Below are 20,147 nucleotides of genomic sequence, written 5' to 3'. Positions count from 1 at the left end.
ATTAATGAAAATCTACAAGTATTTACTATAGTTTCTACTGAAACAATTTTTTTCTAAAATTACCCTCATTTCTAAACAAGATAGCCAAATTAAGACTAATGTATTTTCAAAATAAATTTACTTTCATTAAACTTGGTCTGATTATTTAACATAAATCCAGCAAGAATAGCTATTGACCAATAGGCTCTTTTAAATCAGCTTGTTGCATCTTTTCATAAGAAATCTCCAGATTGAACTTTTAAATGCCTCCAAGGTCAGGAAACCATGCCAACAACCTGCCATCAGATTTGCCTGTGTTCCCTACAAATTTGGGTGAATTCCTCTCTGTCTGAGATCCCCCAAATATCCTGAGGTTCTTGTGCCTGCCAGGAAGTGACCATTCTTACTCACCTGGTAAGACTGCTGGGAACCCTGTAAGGAAGGTTCCAGACTATTTTTCCAAGGGGCTTTAAGACTCAATAACATCAATCTTAGTTCCTTAAAGCTGTCACATCTGATTCTATGCATGTCTCCTTCAAAGATGATATTCCAGTCAAAGTCTTCATAAACCAATGTTTCCAATTGTGTCCTATTACAAGGAGAACAGACTCTTAGCAAATATATGAAATAATTATATTGCCAGGGCTTCCCAGGTGGCACTAGTGGTAAAGAACCCACCAGCCAGTGCGGAGGGGAGACAAGATCCCTGGCTCAGGAAGATCCCCTGGAGAAGGCCATGGCAACCCACTCCAGTATTCTTACCTAGAGAATCCCATGGACAGAGGAGTCTAGCACGCTACAGTCCATAGGGTCTCACAGAGTTGGACACGACTAAAGCAACTTAGCACACACACACGTATTACTGTGAAAATAAGAACACCCACTAAGAGTTGCCAACTTCTGAAAGGACCAGGGAGAGAGAAAAAAAATAAATGTTTCAATTGTCCTTACAAAGGTATAATTTACCAAATCGCTATGTCATAGCATAAAAGGAAAGGTATCCTTATAACTGGAAAACAAAGATTAAAAAATCAATAATATCCCAGCTATGGTTTTTCCAGTCGTCATGTATGGATGTGAGAGTTGGACTATTCAAGAAAGCTGAGCACCAATGAATTGATGCTTTTGAACTCTGGTGTTGGAGAAGACTCTTGAGAGTCCCTTGGACTGCAAGGAGATCCAACCAGTCCATCCTAAAGGAAATCAGTCTTGAGTGTGCTTGGGAAGGACTGATGTTGAAGCTGAAACTCCAATACTTTAGCCACTGAATACGAAAAACTGACTCATTGGAAAAGACCCTGATGCTGGTAAAGATTGAGGTCAGGAGGAGAAGGGGATGACAGAGGATAAGATGGTTGGATGGCATCATTGACTTGATGGACATGAGTTTGAGTAAGTTCCAGGAGTTGGTAATGGACAGGGAGGCCTGGCGTGCTGCAATTCATGGGGCCAAAAAGAGTTGGGCACAATTGAGCGACTGAAATGAAACTGAACTGAAACTGAACTGAATATTCCAGACAAAAAGTTATACAAATTAGAACTGTACTCATCAGTTCATTTTAGTCCCATGTAATTAATTCTTGTTGACCTTGATCTTTTGTTAGTATTTTTAGTATATTCAGAAAGCCATCAGCGTTTTCATTAGAGTTCTGTAATTTCTTACCTAGTTTCACTGGTATTATCTAAAGTTATCAGAAACTTGTCTGTTGTTTTAAAAACATCCTATCGATGAAGATTGAAGCATTTCCCCAAAAACATCAGAGTAAGATAATAACTGTCTATAAATGCCAAAAGACTTTAAATGTCACATTAAAGACTTGATTATAATGCAATTGAAAAAAGAGATTTGGTCATTTCTGTGACATACAACATTTTAACATAATAACTAGAAATATAACTGATGACATAACAGGACATATCCAACTTTTAGGAATTTTATACAATTTCTAGCATATTTATATTAATGACATTTATCCATACAATACAACCTGAGAAGATTTATCCTTATTTATTTGATAATGTGCCACATGTAATTTAACATGATGAATGAGACTAATTAGTTTAATATCTCTTTTGGAGATGTTTCAGGGGCCCTTTGATTCTCTAAGTTAGCTAGCGGTCAAAAGGGCTTTATTTAGAATTTGATTTGGGGAATTTTATCAAAGATTTTTTAAACACTTGGTCAAATAGGATCATAAGTCACTGTGAAACAATACTTATTCATTTAACCAAAGTTTCAATAAAAGATTTCAAAGACAAATATAAGAAGTTATAACATATTATTGATACTTAAAAGGTAAAGAAATTTGTACAATTTGTTACCAAAAACAAATTAATAGGGAATTCCCTGGTGTTCCAGTGGTGAGGACTCAGCACTTTAACTGCCATGGCCCAAGTTCAAAATAGATCAATATTCCAAGAAAATGCTCTCCTGTTACTAGAGAGAGAAAGCCAAATTCTAATTTTGTATCAGCTTACCTCTATATTAAAACTCATTCACTTAATTAAATTCATTTTAATCTTAGTCACCTTGACCATACATAAAACTCTTTTTTCCAAGGTTCCTTTCCCACAAATCTTCTATAATTTAATTCTTTACATTAAGAATTTTGTCCCATTCTCCTGTTTCTCTCAACCTCTCTTTAGTATAAAATTACTTTCTTTTCCCTTAACCAAATGCATTTCCATAACTTTATACTTTTACAATTTCTTTGCATATGAGAATGTTTTCCTTCTTAATTTTAGTAACTTTAATTACATATGTTAATTAGAATATTAACCTTTAGAAACCTTAATTTCTATTTAAAAGTAGGAAGCAACCAATTGAAGACTGTTTGTTATACCAGTATTTTTTCTTTGGCAAACTTATACATGTTATAATTTCTAAAAATATACATTTCCTCATAGCATACCTTTTTTTTCAGTGGTACATGACACTTTTCTAATAGACCCAAACATCTCTAGTTTTTCAATAATAAGAAAAAAGTAAGTAAATTTAGGCTTATTTAGCAATTAATGTTTCAGCATTTTATCTTATCTGGAAATAATCTAGGCATCTAATGAATTTTCATCATTTAACTTAGCAAAACTAAAGAGTTAAGTTCCTGAAAGATCTTGGAAACTATCTTTAGACCTTTAGATAGATTTACATCTTTCTAAGTCAATAAACTGTGGAAAATTCTGAAAGAAATGGGAATACCAGACCACCTGACCTGCCTCTTGAGAAACCTATATACAGGTCAGGAAGCAACAGTTAGAACTGGACATGGAACAACAGACTGGTTCCAAATAGGAAAAGAAGTACGTCAAGGCTGTATATTGTCACCCTGCTTATTTAACTTATATGCAGAGTACATCATGAGAAATGCTGGGCTGGAAGAAGCACAAGCTGGAATCAAGATTGCCAGGAGAAATATCAATAACCTCAGATATACAGATGACACCACCCTTATGGCAGAAAGTGAAGAGGAACTAAAAAGCCTCTTGATAAAAGTGAAAGAGGAGAGTGAAAAAGTTGGCTTAAAGCTCAACATTCAGAAAACTAAGATCATGGCATCTGGTCATCACTTCATGGCAAATAGATGGGGAAACAGTGGAAACAGTGGCTGACTTCATTTTTGGAGGCTCCAAAATCACGGCAGATGGTGATTGCAGCCATGAAATTAAAAGATGCTTACTCCTTGGAAGGAAAGTTATGACCAACCTAGATAGCATATTCAAAAGCAGAGATATTACTTTGCCGACTAAGGTCCGTCTAGTCAAGGCTATAGTTTTTCCAGTAGTCATGTACAGATGTGAGAGTTGGACTGTGAAGAAACCTGAGTGCCAAAGAATTGATGCTTTTGAACTGTGGTTTTGGAGAAGACTCTTGAGAGTCCCTTGGACTGCAAGGAGATCCAACCAGTCCATTCTAAAGGAGATCAGTCCTGGGTGTTCTTTCGAAGGAATGATGCTAAGGCTGAAACTCCAGTACTTTGGCCACTTCATGTGAAGAGTTGACTCACTGGAAAAGACTCTGATGCTGGGAGGGATTGGGGGTAGGAGGAGAAGGGGACGACAGAGGATGAGACGGCTGGATGGCATCACCTTCTCGATGGACGTGAGTTTGAGTGAACTCCGGGAGTTGGTGATGGACAGGGAGGCCTGGCGTGCTGCAGTTCATGGGGTCGCAAAGAGTCGGACATGACTGAGCAACTGAACTGAACTGAAATCACTTATTCCCAACAATTATGTTTGGCTGCCCATGGAAACTTTGTGAGACATTAGACAAAGTCAGCCATCATCCCAAGCTATTTTTCTTGCTAACAAATTTTGTAATGGAGATAATGAAATTTATTTGACTTTTGGCAAGCCTATATAGTATAAAATTTTACATTTAATGCTAATACCTCTAAAGACGCTTTTATTTTAATTAAACCAATACCTTTAAACTTGCTTTTATTTACTTACCAATGATTAATCCTATATCATGTGAACTTGAAAACATTTGAGTTAGTTTCTATTATACTTTTGAGCTTTGGAAATATTTAATCTATAAGTGGTTACATTTATTTATTTAGGCCATGCCACATGGCTTGCAGGATCTCAGTTGCCCAACCAGAGATTGAACCCAGGCCACAGCATTGAAAGCCCAAGATCCTAACAATTAGGTCACCAGGAAACTCCTGCGACTACTTACTTTTAAACCAATTAAATAGAGTACTTTTTCAAATTAATTTTGGCAATATGATTCTGAGATAGAAAAATATCATATCTATAATGTATATACCCTCTACCTGCCTAACATTTTTCTGTCTGGTCTAAGAATTAAACTGACATGAGACAGACTAAAAGGAGAAAATCAAAAGTTTGAAAACATGGATACATGGGAGAAACCCAGAAAAACTGAGTAACTCACCAAAACGGCCAAAACACTCATCTTAAACACTGTCTTCAGTGAAGGACAAAATAAGATGTTGGGGGTAGTGGTTTTGGACTTCAAAGGGGAAGACGGTAATTCCCATGGAGATAGAAAAGCAAATGTTTGGTAAACAAATATTTGCAGGGTCATTTAAAGATTAAGAGACACAGAGAGAAATTTTATCAGACTGTGCGAGGTTCCTCCCTGTCCACGCACCTAGTCCAGTGTTCCCAGCACCATTTATTACAAAGGCTGTCTTTTCCCTTTTGTATATTCTTGCTTCCTTTGTTGTCGATTAACTGACCACGTAAGTGTGAATTTATTTCTGGACTCTCTTCTGTTCCACTGATGCGTGTGTTAACGCCCTCCGGGTCCAGCCAGGTTGTGGCAAATGGCAGGCTCTCCTTTCCTCTCACAGCAGAATAACACTCCGTTGTGTATGTATGTATGTACATCGCATCTTCATCCATTGAAATTCACTCGGGTAGTTTCCAGATGTTGACTATTGTGGGTAATGCTGCAAAGAACACGGGAGCACAGGTGTCTCTGAGAGATTCTAATTTTAATTCCTCAATAAACCTGTTTAAAAAAAAGAGAGAGGCGGCTAATTTTTCTTGTAATGAAAACAGTCCCTGGGTGAGGTGCTAGCCTCTGGATAGGGGCGCCTATTAGATACAGAAGTCACTGTGCTGAGGGCCTTGAAAACGTATTCATTTATTTTAAAAGTATGAGAAATCTGAATATACAAATAAGGCATGTATAATAATGAATCCATTTTGGTTCACATTCGTCTTTACGCCAACACAGTAGTAAAAGACAATTTTTATTATGCTCCTGTGGAGGAAAGAGTTCACAGAGGCAAAAATACTTAGAGCTCATGGAAGTCAAAAGCAGTCCCGCTTCGAGGTAATTTGTGAGGAAATTGGTCACAGCCTTTAAGCGCTGCAGGGAAAGAACCAGGATTGGCGACCCTACTCCTCGGTCTGGAACTCTATTGCCTCCCCTCGACCCTGAACCCTCCAGAGAAGGCAGAGCCTGGGCAAAAGCTCTGTTAGCTCCCAAAGCACCAAGGGCCTGAATGCTGGGACACCCTTAAACAAGGAGAGCAGAGGGGTGTGCTGAGGGAAGGGTGTGACAACTCAGAGTCTGGAGGCTTAAAGAACTGTGTGAGGAGGAGAGCTCCAGGGAGGGAGCTTCCATGTAGGACTCCCCACCTGAGAGCCCTACCTTTGACCTAGAAAGTGAAAGTCGTGTCAGACTCTGCAACCCCACAGACTGTAGCCAGGCTCCTCTGTCCATGGGATTCTCCAGGCAAGAATACTGGAGTGTGTAGCCATTCTGTTCTCAGGGGATCTTCCCAACCCAGAGACTGAACTCAGGTCTCCTTCATTGCAGGTGGATTCTTTACCATCTGAGCCACGAGGGAAGCCTGGGGGCAAGAGAATAGCCTCCTGAGGCTGTGAGTGTAGCCTTCCCAAGGAGAGATGTGAGCGGGTGCCTCCGGACCTTCCCCACCATTCCCCCTCCCTTTGAACAGAGGCCTGGGTTGCTTTCCCCTGGACTCTGGGAGGACACAGGCAGGGCCCTCAGAGGACAGGGAAAGGGTCTGCTTGGACATCCCATTGAGCAATGATCGATGGCTGACTGGGGTTTCCCCTTCTCCCCTTCTCCCCTCCCGCCTTCCCACCACACCCTTCCCACAAGAAGCCAGAAGAGCCGCAATCAGCCCCACCCCTGACCCTACACACCGACCACCACCCCTTACCCAGCTCCTTTTTCAGGCTCCTCCGGGTCTGTCCCTGCTAACCACCTCAGCTAGGTTTATAAATTAATTCTCAAAGTGCCAGGAAGACTGGTGTGCTTACTCCAGGAGTGCCATCACAGGCCTCCCAGCCAACCACTGGGTGCCAACCTGGGGCATCCTAGCTTGTCTACAACTCCATCCTCACCACATATCCAGGAGATCCTACAGGTTCATCTTTGGGTAACTGCTTCCCCTCTTCCTGCCACCCCACCACACTCCAGGTCAGAGCCTCATTGTCCCACTCTCAGGGGTCACCAGCTTCCTGGCCTCTTCCATGGGCTCCAGATCTCTTTGAAGTCCAGGCTTTCATCAGATCACCACCTCATTCAAAACATTCAATACCAATTGCATACCCATAGTTGAGAGGCAGGGCTTTCAAACATTCCTTTATCCCTGGAAAGTGTTAGTGGCTCAGTAGTGTCTGACTTTTTGTGACCCTATGGACTGCAGCCCTCTGTCCATGGGATTTTCCAAGCAAGAATCCTAGAGTGGGTAGCCAATATCTTCCAGAGGATCTTCCCAACCCAAGGATCAAACCCGAATCTCCTGTATTGCAGGCAAATTCTTTACTGTCTGAGCCCACCAGGGAAGCCCTTTATTCTTGGAACCCTTTCTTAAAAGGAAACATTATGGAGGAGGCTGGTCTATGAAAAATACCAAAAATAGGGCTTCCCGGGTGGCTCAATGGGTAAAGAATCTGCCCGCAATGCAGAAGACACAGGAGATGTGGATTCAATCCCTGGGTTTCGAAGATCCCCTAGAGAAGGAAATGGCAACTCACTCTAATATTCTTGCCCGGAGAATCCCATGAACAGAGGAGCCTGGCGGATGACTGCAAAGAGTTGGACACTGCTGAAGCGACTCAGCACACAACACTGGCTGAAATGGGAAGTGGTCAGAAGCTGCACCAAATGAGAATCACCCCACCATGGGCAAGCCCCTAAATCACCTCTGAGGACCCACAAGAGCTCTTGTAGTTCAAAATCCACTAGATCCTATCTGACTAGCTAAAACTTTTTAAAATGATGCTGCCTAAGGCTGTCCAGGATGCTGAATTGTTCACCACTAGTGGGAAGTGGGAACTGTTACTGTCATTTTGAAAAGTAATATAGTAACAGCTATTTTAATTAAATATGTATAACCCCTTTAACCCAGCAATTTCACTCCTGAGATTCTGTACTAAATAAATAAAACCATCAGTTCTTAAAAATGTGTATACAGAGATGTTTATTCACCAATATTATTATTGTTTATAGTGAAAAAATTGGGGGTAGAAAATGCCCACCACTAGGGAAATAGGAAATAGGAAGCAGCAAGCACCACTTGGTGCTTCTATACTATGGAATAATATATAGCCATTAAAAAGAAGAATTTAGACCTCTACAGGTTGACTTGAAAGGATTTTCATGATATACTGATAAATGGAGAAAAATAAAATGAGAAAAACATATACAGACAATGATGCTATTTTTATAAGGCAATTATGCAAAACATCTCTTTTATACGGGACTGCATTTATATATAGTAACACGGTCATAAACAAGCTATGGAATAATGCATTCTAGTTTATTAACATTAGTTGTTTGAGTGCGAGAAAATAAAACTTCAGTGAACATCTCAGTTCCCCAGCACAAGCCCTAGCCTCCTGGTGTTGTAGGAAGCAGGACCCCTTCCAGGGCCTAAAAGTGGGCTCTTGTCTAACACTCAGAAATGAATTGTCCAAGGAAACACATGTGCTGATAAAGACGTTTTATTGGGAAGGGGTGCCCAGGTGGAGAGCAGTAGGGTCAGGGAACCCAGAAGGACTGCTCTGCCATGTGGCTCTCAGTCTTGGGTTTTATAGTGTTGGGATTAGTTTTTGGGTTGTCTTTAGACAATCATTCTGACTCAGAGTCCTTGCTGGTGGTCCACGCCTTGTTCAGCCAAGATGGATGCCAGCAAGAAGGATTCCGGGAGGTGGTCGGACACACGGTGTATCCTTCTGACCTTTCCTGAACTCTTCCGGTTGGAGATGGCTTATTAGTTTTGTGTTCCTTATCAGGACCTACTGTGGAAAACAACTCATGCAGTGGTTACTATGGTGCCTGGCCGGGGTGGGTGGTTTCAATCAGTGTGCTTCCCCTAACACTGGGACTCTTCACATACCTTGAAAATTAAACTTGCAGGCATTCTGTACTTAATTGTTTTGCTCCAGAGCTTCCCTGGTGGCCCAGATGGTAAAGAATCTGCCCACAATGCAGGAGACCTGGGTTTGATCCCTGGGTTGGGAAGATCCCCTGGAATAGGAAATAGCAGCCCATTCCAGCATACTTGCCTGGAGAATTCCATGGACAGAGGAGCCTGGCCAAGCTACAGTCCATGGGGTCACAAAGAGTCGGACACGACTGAGCAACTACGACTTTCACTTTTCTTTTACTTGTCTCCCAAGTCAAATGCTCACTGTCTGTGGTAGGTCCCAAGGTTAAGCTCCAAGAAGCTCAAGAAAACAAAGCTATCTCTCTAGGTATTTATACTTCAAAAGAGGTGAAGACTCAGAATTTAGAGATCTCTAGGATCTAAAACCTGGAGACTCTGGAAGCTATCTTCTTCCTAAAGAAATTTTATTTACATTCCAAAGGGTGGTGTTAGGATTCAGGCCAGTGACATTCCCAAGGAGACCATTCCAGAAGAAGAGAAAAGGTTCCCTTTCCCTCCTTACAAGCAGTGAATGTCTGGTCCTTGAATGGGACCCAGCCCAGGATAAGATCCAGGCCAAGGCAACTCTGACTCACTGATTATGTCTATAAATCATTTTGTACACTCTCAATACCTAATGAAAACATTTAAGAGAAAAACATGAAAAAGAAATAGCCAAAATATGCCATGATGTGATAAGCACTGATGAACTGGCAAAGAGAATGGAGCGGCCCCAGTTCTGAACTTAAGTTTGCCCAGGGTGGAGGCACTAACTGCTTTACTGGTCTTTTCACTTGTCAAACAGGTTAATAATTCATACTACCCATGAATCTTGTGAGCATCACAAAAGACAATGGATAAGAAAGTGCCTTGTTAAACTAAAAGCGCTATACAAATGTACAGCGGCTTTATTCTCCAGTGTACTGGATACGCTTGGCAGAGAACAAAGAGTTACAAACTGTGACTCAGTCCTAAACTCCTTTGATTGGGGCCCGCCCCAGCTTACAGACATGGGCTGTGATGTTGCTGTTTCAGCTTCCTGGGAGTCAGGCTGACTAGGTTGTAGGATTAATGCCTGTTTATACACCGCAAGGGAAAAGGGAGCCTCATCAAGGGGCATGGGGAACACACAGCCACTTCCACCAGAGGCCTGGATCAGCCTCAGCAAAGGGACAAGGTATGAAGCCCCCAGCTCACATCTGAACATTTACCTTCTGCTCTAAGCCCAGACCCCCGTTCCACAGCACGAGCTAAAGGCTTCCCATCCAACCTTACACCAGTTGGAAGCAAATGCAATAAAACCTGACCAGTCTGTGCCTCCCCTCCACACCCAATCCCACCCGTCTGAGTAGAGCACCTGCCAAATTTCATTGTAAATCCTGCTGCCTCCCACTGCCTCCCACTGCCCCCCACAAAAAAAAAAAAACTTAAAAACCGTAACTTCAAAGCAAACAGAAGACTTGCTGTTTGTTTGCGGTTTTATTTTTTAACTCTGTGTTCCTATTCCCCTCCACTACTATGAAAAGACAGCTGATAAAGGACACGTCTGTTAAGGTGCGGGTGAACTGTGCGTGTTTACTGATTTCCTTCGGCCTCACGGCCTGCCCACCCACCAGAGCTCCCTGAAGACGCAGGGCTGCAGGCCTTGTCTGAGTAGCCCCTCCCCCTGCAGTGGGTCTTCACCCGCTGAAATGACCCCTCCTCCCTCTTTGTATGGTCTTCCTGGCCCTGAAATTGAAGGAGGGGAGGCGAAGGGTTCAGATTCCATTTGTCTTTGCAAACCGCCTTCCTTTCTTTGACTTGCTGGTGGTAGGCGTGTCTTAGATGAAGCTGAGTTGCTTTATTCTGAGGGCTGAGTTAGGTTTGCGTTTGTTCAGCCTCTGAGCCATGCCCGACTCGGCCACGCCATCGACTGCAGCACACCAGGCTCCTCTGTCCTCCACTATCTCCCAGAGTTTGCTCAAACTCGTCTGTTGAGTTGGTGACACTATCCAACCATCTCATCCTCTGCCGCCCCCTTCTCCTTTTGCCTTCTTTCCCAGTATCAGGGTCTTTTTCTGAATCGGCTCTTCGCCTCAGGTGGCCAAAGTACTGAATCAGCTTCAGCAACTGTCCTTCCAGTGAACATTCAGGGTTGATTTCCTTTAAGACTGACTGGTCTGATCTTGCTGTCCAAATGTTAGGTGCCAGAAGCCAAAAGATCACCCAGCTGACATTCCCTGAGCGCCAAGTGCCCTGTTCTTCTTCACTGGAAGGGCTCCACCAACCATCATCGGCCCCTCCCCAGGGGGCTGGAGAAAGCCAACCTCGCCGGTCTGCAGCGTCCTGCTCTCTGCCCACAAGAGGGCGCTCGCTCCACGCCCCAATATGCTGGCCTCTGGGGTTCTGGGAAGGTACCTTTCCAGGTGGTGTTGGATGCAACCAAGGCCGTGCAGCCTGGGACCTCAGGCCCTGGGTCCCTTCCTGTAGTGCAAGCCACTACACCCTGCGGGGAAGGAGAGGCCACTAGAGAAGGAGGGACACCAAAAGGTAAGGCTTCCAGTCCTCTTGAGACTGTCCACTCATCCCCACCCCAAGAAGGAAGAAGACAATGCCACAAACCTGGGCCCAAGGGAAGTGCAGAGGTAAGAGGAAAAGGAGGATATGGTTTCCCTGTGAGGTCCCCAGAGCCTACAGGGGAACTTGCCTGGGGCCCACCAGGCCTGGAGGGGACAGAACTATGACACCTGCCCCATCACCCTGAGACACAACTTACCCCTTTGCCCCCACCCTCACCCCCCACGTGAAAACACTAATGCAAACAATGAACTCAGGCAATAATTCAGAGTTACTCACCTTCCCTGATGGGGGCTGAGAATGAGGCTTGGCTCTGATGGAATAACCGGGGTGATTCATTCTGCTAAGGCTGTAGGGATTGGCTGGATCAATATTGACAGAAAAGCTTGAAGCCGTGGTTGCCCAGCCCTGGGATCCCCACCTCATCCTGGGGACCCCCCACTCCACCCCTTTCACGAACACCCCATAATTCACATATTGACACAGCTGCCAGCTTCTCAGACCACCGCCCCTAGTACAAAGAACCCTGTCCCCTGAATGCACGGACAGACTTCTAAAGCGTGCTTCCCAACTTCGACCACCCAGGGCATAGGCAGCAGAACGGAACTCAAGCACCCAGTGTCCTGTCTGTCTGTGGTGGTCTCAACAGAATGACAGAACACTCCTTGATCAGGTGTTGGGCATGTCAGTAGCACCTCCTCTGCCCCCACATCACTCTGGTGAGAACGTGGACCAGCCCTGCCCCCCAGCACTTATGGCTCTTCCGCTCTGATTGTACCTAGAGCAAAAATAAGTCTTCATCATCAGGGACCTTGCTAAGACTATCTCTGCTCCACTCTGGGCTCAACACAGCCTTACTCAAGCACCGTTTCCTCCAAGCCCATCCCAGAACCCACTCTACTGGGGACCACTTGTGTGTGTATGCTAAGTCACTTCAGCCGTGTTCGACTCTTTGCAACTCCATGGACTGTAGCCCGCCAGGCTCCTCTGTCCATGGGATTCTCCAAGCAAGAATACTGGAGTGGGTTGCCATGCCCTCCTCCAGGGGATCTTCCTGACCCAGGGATCAAACCCCCATCTCTCCTGTCTCCTGGACTGGCAAGCGGTTCTTTACCACTAGCACCACCAGGAAGCCTGGGGACCCCTTGAGCCTTTCCTTAAGACGGCTTCACCCAGAGTGGACATCTTTTCTAATCCACATCAAAGCCAGCTTATGAGCTCACAGCCACTCTGTTAGGGTACATCCACCATCTTCTGAGCCTTCCCACCAGTTTTCCTGGCCTGGTGAGTCACTGAGTCACTCCCAGAGGTAACTGTAACCTTCTGATGGTTGATGCAGCATCAAGCAGAGGAGGAGGCAGAAATCACTGGGAAGCCAGGACACAGGGGTAGATTTAAACAAAAAATAATCATACTTTTATCGTACAATTACCACCACTAGACAGACAGGTCAGATAGAGGGCGTCTCCACCTCCCAATTTATTTTCAGTCCCGGAGAAGTTCATTGCAGATCGTAGCCAAGGCCCCCAGGAAGGTGACATATTCTTGGAAGTTCACCACCTGGTCCTTGTTCTGGTCCATTTCGTCCATTAGCTCTGCGGTTTCCGCATCCTGCATCTTTTAATGTGTCAGAATGGGAAAGCCAGACTTAATGGTGATGAGACCTTGAGTTCTCTGCACTTCCCCCTCCCAGGCAGCCCTCTCTCCTACAAGTGTCTCTGTTCTTGCTCGTCACCAAAGATCCAGTTCCACTGTGGGTTCACTTGGTTTTACCCCTCCTCTGTTCCTCACTCAAGGGGAGGGAATACCAGGCTGAGAGTAGCCCCCTCCACGCAGGACTGTGAACCAATGGTAAGGCATGTGGTCTAGGGCCCTGGAATGTGGACGGGGTGAGTCAGATGCACCTGGAACCCTGCCCTCTCCCAATCCTGCTGCTAAAGAGTGGGAGGTGGGGAAAGGGGGCTTGGGAGGCTCACTCATCTCCCCAAGAGTGAGCGCCTTCTGGACAAGCTCCTTCTTGCTCAGGGTGTTCTTGTCACCATCATGGCCAGAGTACTTGTGGCAGATGACCACCAGGAGGCTAATGACCTGATCCAGGGGGTCCCCATAGCTGAAGACTGGGCTCAGAGCTGCAGGCAGCGGGACAGGTCAGCAGCCTGGGCAGCGAGGCTTTCTCACTCACCCACACACCTCAAGACCACTGTCAAGCAACCCCTTCAACTCCCTTTGACTAGGGTGAGGCAAACCTTGGTGGAGAAAGGAGAAAGCCCTGGGCTGGGAGGGGAGGGGGAGGGGAGACTCTAGGGCCAAGAGATGAGTGCCCTGCAGAGAAGGGAACCAGGGCAGAGGTGGTTCGAGGACCCTAAGAAATAAATAGGACCACAGTTGAGAATTCTCCTCTAGGGGTTCTAAGAAAGTTGGGGAGTATGCTGGGAGTGTGGGATGGAGGCTGCACACCCAGCCGCCCCACCCCCACCCCCCACCCCCCCACACAGGCACACATCCTCACAGGACTACATACGGTGGCGCTGACTCACCCCACGCCCGGGACGCACCCACCTGCAGCCTCCCAGGCCCGCTGTGGGAGCTGCCCCATAGGATGCCTTAGCCCGGGGCCAGCCTGACACGGCCTGCCTCTCCCCGCCACCGGCCTACTCGGAATGCCTGCAGACCAACCCGGGAGCGCCGCCCCAGAAGGACCGGGGCTGCCCTGGTGAGAACTCACCGCCGCCGGTTGCAGCGAAACGTGAAGGGAGCGACCGAGCGGAAGGCTGAGTGGTCGGCCAGCCCACCCTATAGTTGCGCCGCAGGGAAGCCGGTTAGCGAAAGCGCCCCCGCCGCCCATGTCCCCCCACGCCCCACCCTGCCGGCTCTTTACACAGTACCCGGCCGAAGTTTGCATGTCCCCTGCCCCGGCTTTTCGGGGCTCCGTGGGGTGGGTGTGAGGGGTTTAAGGAAGACCTGCACTCCCTCCTAATCTCCCAGCCTCATTTTGTCCCCCATGTCTTGATGTGACAGGGCAAGGGGAGGAGGCGGAGAACCGGGCAGCGACTGTGTGTGTGTGTCTCTCTGTCTCTCTGTCCGTGTAGAAGTAAGAGGGTGGCTATGGTGGGAAAACCCTCGATGAAGGACAGAAGTGACAGGGCATCTGGAACACCCATCCCACTAGGGAAAATAAATTCCTGCCGCCCCCACCCCCTCCCTTCCCCCACCCCACCCCTCTCCCGAATTCCACGAATTCCACTCGGAACCTCTTGCCCTTTAAAGTGCACGCACACCCGCGCGAGCAGAGCCCTGTGTCATTAGTTATTTACCCTGCACTGCAAAGTTTTTCAGATCCTCTCCTAAGAAAGGATTTTGATATGGAGAAGTGGGGAGAGCAGAAATCTCTGGACCCCAGAGATGATGGGGGATGGGGCTCGTTGCAAAGGGGGAAATGGAGGAGAAGGGGCCTGGCCTGTAGGTCAAGGCCAGACTCTGTTTTCTTAGTGTGTTGGGGTTGGGGAGGGAGAGCCTCCTGTGAGCCAGGGACAAGCCATTCTGGCCTGCCCACCACTGCCCTCAGGAACCACATCCCAGCTGCCCCCAGTGAAAGGGACAGAATAAAGGGGCAAAGTAGTGGGATAGTTAATCCCACTAGGGGACTATAGGTAGAAAAAGTATAAGAGACCCCTATGAATTGATGATTACTCAAGAAAGTGGGTTTGCTTAGCCACAAAACCAAGCAGGCTTGCTTAGCAACAAAACAATGCATCAGAAACATAAGACATAGCCCCAAACAACAAAACAATGATGGCATGAGCCCCACATACTGCCCAGTGAGCTCAGTAAGTTAATGATCCCGAGGTCATGCTCTCTGTACACATAAAAAACAGTAATATGTGGACCTAACTTGACCATGTAGAGACAAGAAAACTCCCCTGCTCAACCCAGAGGAGGAGTTAATGATGGAAGCATGATGTCTGCTCAAGAAAGACAAAGGTCTTCTCCCCTTCCCCACCTTTCCTCTGATTGTAAAATTGTAACCCAGTAAGTTCTTAGGGCCCGGCATCTCTCACTCACCCACTTGTAAACCTCACAATCGTCCTCTTCCAGTAAATCACTTCTTTTCTATCACTTAGCCTCTTGCTGAATTCTTTGCTATGCTGAGACATAAAGGGCTATGGTACCAGAGCTCTTTGGAGCTCCTGAAACAGCACCTAAGGATTTCACCCATGTCCTCATTCCCCGAGCACTTTGCCTCAGCAGCTTTCTCTGCATACTTGCAGCATTCCCTCGAGACAAGCAAAAGCCTGGCCCCACTTCCCCATTTGTGTGTGTGTGTGTGTGGAGGGCAAGACTACGCCTGGATAAGATTAGTCACATCCACTCTGAAAGACTCAGAACCCTAACTCCCAGAGGCTGTCCATTTACTCAAGGAGAAGCTCTGCCTGGCCCCACCCCACCCCAGCCAAGGTGGAAAAGAATCTACCAAACCAGCCCTGGACACCTGGAATGGAAAACCTGTATTCCTCTGCTGGAGGGGAAGGCTGAAACAGGGTCTGTCTGGGAGGGAGGGGAAGGTGAGGGGCCATGCAGGGTTTGTGAACAGAGCTGCAGGACCCAGGGGCCAGGCCCAGGTCATTGGTTCTCCTCCAGAAAGAAGTCGTTGTAGGCCATGCACAGCGTGGTCAGGAACACCGAGTACTCCTTGAAGTCAATCTCCTGGTCGCTGTTCTTGTCCAAGCTCTTCATCAGGTCGTCAATGCTGCTCTCCCTCATCTTCTTCGAGGGCCCAGATAGAGAGACAGGTCAGCCAGCCACCTCTCCCAGCCCTGCCGTGCCCCCTGGGAAGGTGGCCTCAGGCTGATCCCCAGCTGAGTCAGCAACACGGAGCATCTCAACCCCCAGAGCCTCCCCCCAGGCCACACCCAGCATGGGATCTGACACCAAGCAGAGCCTCCGTGCCCTGATTCCTCAACCTGAATAAATGACTAGAGTGCAGGCTACTGCAGGCACCCCTCTTCCTCTCAACAATTTCTACCGTTCAAAGAAACAGCTAGATTTCCTACAACACCTCATAGAAACAGCTTGGTGACTATACGGGCCCTGAGCAGGATCCAAGTCTTACTCTGTCCCTGTTGGGGATCGTTCAGAACACAAGCAGATCACACATCCCTCCACGAGAGCAGTGGTTAGAGCTCTGTGTTCCCTAGCTAGGAAAGCCTGCAGGACAGCTGTATGGAATGAGTGCATGGCACCCAGGCCTGCTCTCTGTCTGGTCCCCTGCCCTCCCAGCTCAGCTCTACAAGAGGAGGGAGACAGGGCACTTGAGGGGAACAGGAAGAAAAATACAGGCACATCCTGCCCGCTCCTCTTGGTTGCCCTCCACTCCAGCTTTGCCACAGGAGACAGGACAGTGGGACATATGGAGATGGAAACAGCCTCTCTGTGACGCCATGCTTGTCCCCAATCTGGGCTCCTGTTATAGCCAGGCCCTCCCTAGGGCCTCCGTCTCCCTGTAATTAACCCTGCCAGACCCATGGCCCCTCCCTCTGCCCTCATTATCTCCAGGATGCAGAGAAGTAGGCAGGAAGGCCAGAGGGGAGGCCTGGTGACACCCACACCTGCTCTGGTCCCCTGTCCACAGAGACACATTCCTACTTTTCTCTAGGGAGGTCCACTAAGGTTCAGGATGCCACAGGAGAGCCCCCTGCCCCAGGCTGATTTTAAAGGAAAGAGGGAGAGTGATACATGGAGCTGGCCTGGAATTCCAGCCTCTCACTAGCTGGAGATTATATAATGTATCTGAGCCTCAATTTTTTTTTTAACTGTAACAATAATATGATGACTACCTCATAGGCCTCTCCCTCTTCAGTTGCCTCCCTCCCACCATCTCCATCTGGTAAGAATCAGTTCTGCCTCCTTCCAACCTGTGTTCACAAACTAGCAGAATGGTCCTTTTGGGTCCCCTGTCAGCATCAGCTGAAAGCCCCAGCAGTGGTGGACGCACAGAGCAGGACCAGGTAGGAGCCCTGCCTGTGAGTTTTGCATAGCTGACCTGGACCCCCTCACCCCCTCACCCACCACCCACCCCATTCCTCTCACAGATTCCACAGCTGCAGGAACCCAGCCTCAACCTGGAAGTCTCTTTGATCTCCTTCTCTGAATCCCTCACCCGGGCTGAGGTCCACCCTGCAAACGCTGCTGTCCTCTGCTCCCAGTGATACCTGATTCATCCCTCGGTGCTAGGTCTAGAGTTGTGCACGCCCAAGATGTCCACCGTCTTCCTTGGGTCTCCGCCCCTACTTTTGGCCATCCTGTCCTGGCTGAGACTAGTGTAACTTGCAGACAGACGTGCATCCCCTCTGGAGGGACCGCCCCATCTCGTGCTGGGGAGCCCCTGACAGTGGCATCCGTGCTTCCCCTTCTTTTCCCTCCCTTCCCCCACATGCCCAGGGAGCACTGGGACTCTGGGGTGCAGGGAAGGGACCGGAACCTACCTCACCAAGACACAGCTCCTTCTTGATCAGTTCCTTCAGCTCCTTCTTGCTCAGAGTCAGTTTGCTGCCCTCTCTCCCAGAATATTTATGGAAAGTGGTGACCATAGTGGTCAGGGCCTTCTCCAGAGGGGTCTCCATCACGGTGTGCAGTTCCAGAGGCTGAAGGGAGAGGGAAAGATCACATTCCCCAGGAAGCCGGACCCCATCACTAGCCCCTCTCCAAGCTTCCCCTTCAAGGACCAGTGACTGGAATGCATGGTGAGACCAAAATCTAGCACATGGACCCCAGTGTCTCAGGATAGGCTGTAGTGAGACCCACAGCAAACTTGGAACAGCCAGAGCTTGACCAGCCCTGGAAGGAGACTGCACACTCTCCTGCTTAGAAGATGTTGTTAAAAAAAAAAAAAAAAGGTCTAGGGGCAAGCTGACCTCCCCAGAAGAACTGGTGGCAGATGGTGGAGCCAATGAAGGGTCAGGATTTTCTTCCAGCCTGACCCAGCTTGGGCACTCATTTTCCAGAGGTCACCCTCCTTGCCCTAGTCACCCTCCTTGCCCCAGGAGCCTGAACCACCCACTATCAGGGAATGTCCCATTACAGAAGTCAGGGACAGGCAGGGCAAAGAGAGAGTCAGGGGTTGGTGGAACCTGGGGCTGAAACTGGAAGATAAGATCTCAACAGGAAGCCAGGAGGGGTGACAGGACTTGTCCGGCTGGTCCCCAGGCTCCCGCCCAGAGAACTGTACACACGGACCAGTCATGAGTCAGAGAAGGAAGTGGGCCTCCTCTCCGGGGTCACTGTGAGGGCTGGATCCAGAGACTGGGTCTGATGGGCCCTCCCGTCCACCAGCACAGCCACACTCCCCTCCAAAGGAAGAAGCTCTTGGAGCTCCTGTGACTCAGACTTGAAAACCACTTCCCCCTTAGGCAGGAAGGAGCCAACACCCAAGGAACTTGGGGGCTGCAGGTAAATCTGTGTAGGGTCCTGAGCCAGGAAAGGAGGAAGAAGCTGCTGTCTCCTACCCTCAGCCGGAAGCCCACCTGGCTATTCCTGAACCAGACCTGTCATTCATCTCCTACCTCCCCAAACCCTCAACTTCTCCCCACCACCGGGAGACTCAGCCAGGACCACAGTGGAAGGCGAGGGTCTCGGCAGTTGCAGCAGCTTCCTGGCTGGTTCCGATCCCCACCTCCACCTCCAGGGCCACTTCTCAGGAAATTCTCATAGCCGTGATGCCAAATACCTGGCCCTCTCCTCCCTGAGCACATGCCCACTCATCAGACCCAGCCTTTCTTGGGGGAGGTCACCAGAGCTTGTCAGCCTCTGGCCTCATCACCCAGCTTGGCCTACCGTATAAATGAGCAGGGAGATCAGAAGGAAGGACTCACCAAGGAAAGAGAGAGCCAGAGAACTCACGCGGCAGACACGGGCTGCCTGCCACTGCTCTCTGCCTTTATTCCCTTGTTCCAATCCCCAGGAAACCAGGGGAAAGAAAGGACCAATAAGAAGGGGCCAGGGACCAAAGAAGCTTAGGTCAGAGCCTCCTAGGACATGGCTGCAACGAAACCCCCTTTTGCGAATCTCACCTTCCTTGTTTCTAAACAGAGGGGATGGGAGTATACTGAGTTTACCATGGTACATACATTTTCAATCCCAGAAGCTTTGTCTTTCCAACCAAAACCCAGAACTCACAATCTGATGGGACGACAGCCAGGCTCCCTGGAAAGAAGAATCAGGAGGTATGCAGGGTATCCACCCATACCTTAGGCTGCTCTTTGTTTTGGAGCCCTCCCACCCACCCCAAGAGCAGAACAGATGCAGCTCAAGGTGGGAATCAGCGGGGAGATGCTTCCTGCCAAGGGCATGGTCAAGGTCATTAGCGAGCATGGAAACTAAAATTTGTAAAGGATTCTTCAACACCTCACGGGTCACCATGGGAAAGAATTGTCAGAGACTCCTGGGGAACTGAGAATCAGGGAGACCAAGGCAGAAATCGGGGAAGGGTAGGGCTGGATGATGGGGTCGAGCCTGTGGACTCTGGGGAGCAGGTTCAAGGTGCAGTAATGACCAGGGTGTGAGTCAAGGTGATTTGCCTATATCCTAGGAGAGACTCAGACATTGTTCTGTGATTAGTTGCACAGGCGTGTCTGACTCTTCGCAACCCCATGGACTGTAGCCCGCCAGGCTCCTCTGTCCATTAGATCCTCCAGGCAAGAATACTGGAGTAGGTTGCCATGCCCTCCTCCAGGGGAT

At 48.0% G+C, this 20,147-nt stretch overlaps 1 protein-coding gene across 6 annotated transcripts; it reads right to left on the bottom strand.

Annotated features, from left to right (window-relative positions):
* Positions 1 to 15,898: 15,898 nt before the first annotated feature.
* On the bottom strand, positions 15,899 to 19,371 carry S100A5 (S100 calcium binding protein A5). Of its 6 annotated transcripts, none has more exons than XM_040230564.1 (3): positions 19,283 to 19,371; positions 17,897 to 18,055; positions 15,899 to 16,178 (listed from the first exon to the last, which is right to left on the bottom strand). In XM_040230564.1, the coding sequence occupies exons 2-3, from the start codon at positions 18,032 to 18,034 to the stop codon at positions 16,035 to 16,037; spliced, it is 282 nt and encodes a 93-aa protein (XP_040086498.1). In that variant the 5' UTR covers positions 18,035 to 18,055; positions 19,283 to 19,371; the 3' UTR covers positions 15,899 to 16,034. The 6 variants fall into 6 exon arrangements, with proteins under 6 accessions (XP_040086498.1, XP_040086497.1, XP_040086496.1 ...); XM_040230563.1 differs by lacking the exon at positions 19,283 to 19,371 and adding an exon at positions 18,974 to 19,247; XM_040230562.1 differs by lacking the exon at positions 19,283 to 19,371 and adding an exon at positions 18,326 to 18,749.
* Between the last annotated feature and the right edge of the window lie 776 nt (positions 19,372 to 20,147).

Source organism: Oryx dammah, unplaced genomic scaffold (genome assembly GCF_014754425.2).
Source record: "Oryx dammah isolate SB20612 unplaced genomic scaffold, SCBI_Odam_1.1 HiC_scaffold_28, whole genome shotgun sequence".
In the NCBI taxonomy this organism is placed as follows: domain Eukaryota; kingdom Metazoa; phylum Chordata; class Mammalia; order Artiodactyla; family Bovidae; genus Oryx; species Oryx dammah.
The sequence above is the reverse complement of the archived record's forward strand: the minus strand, read 5'-3'. Positions and strand labels throughout refer to the sequence as shown.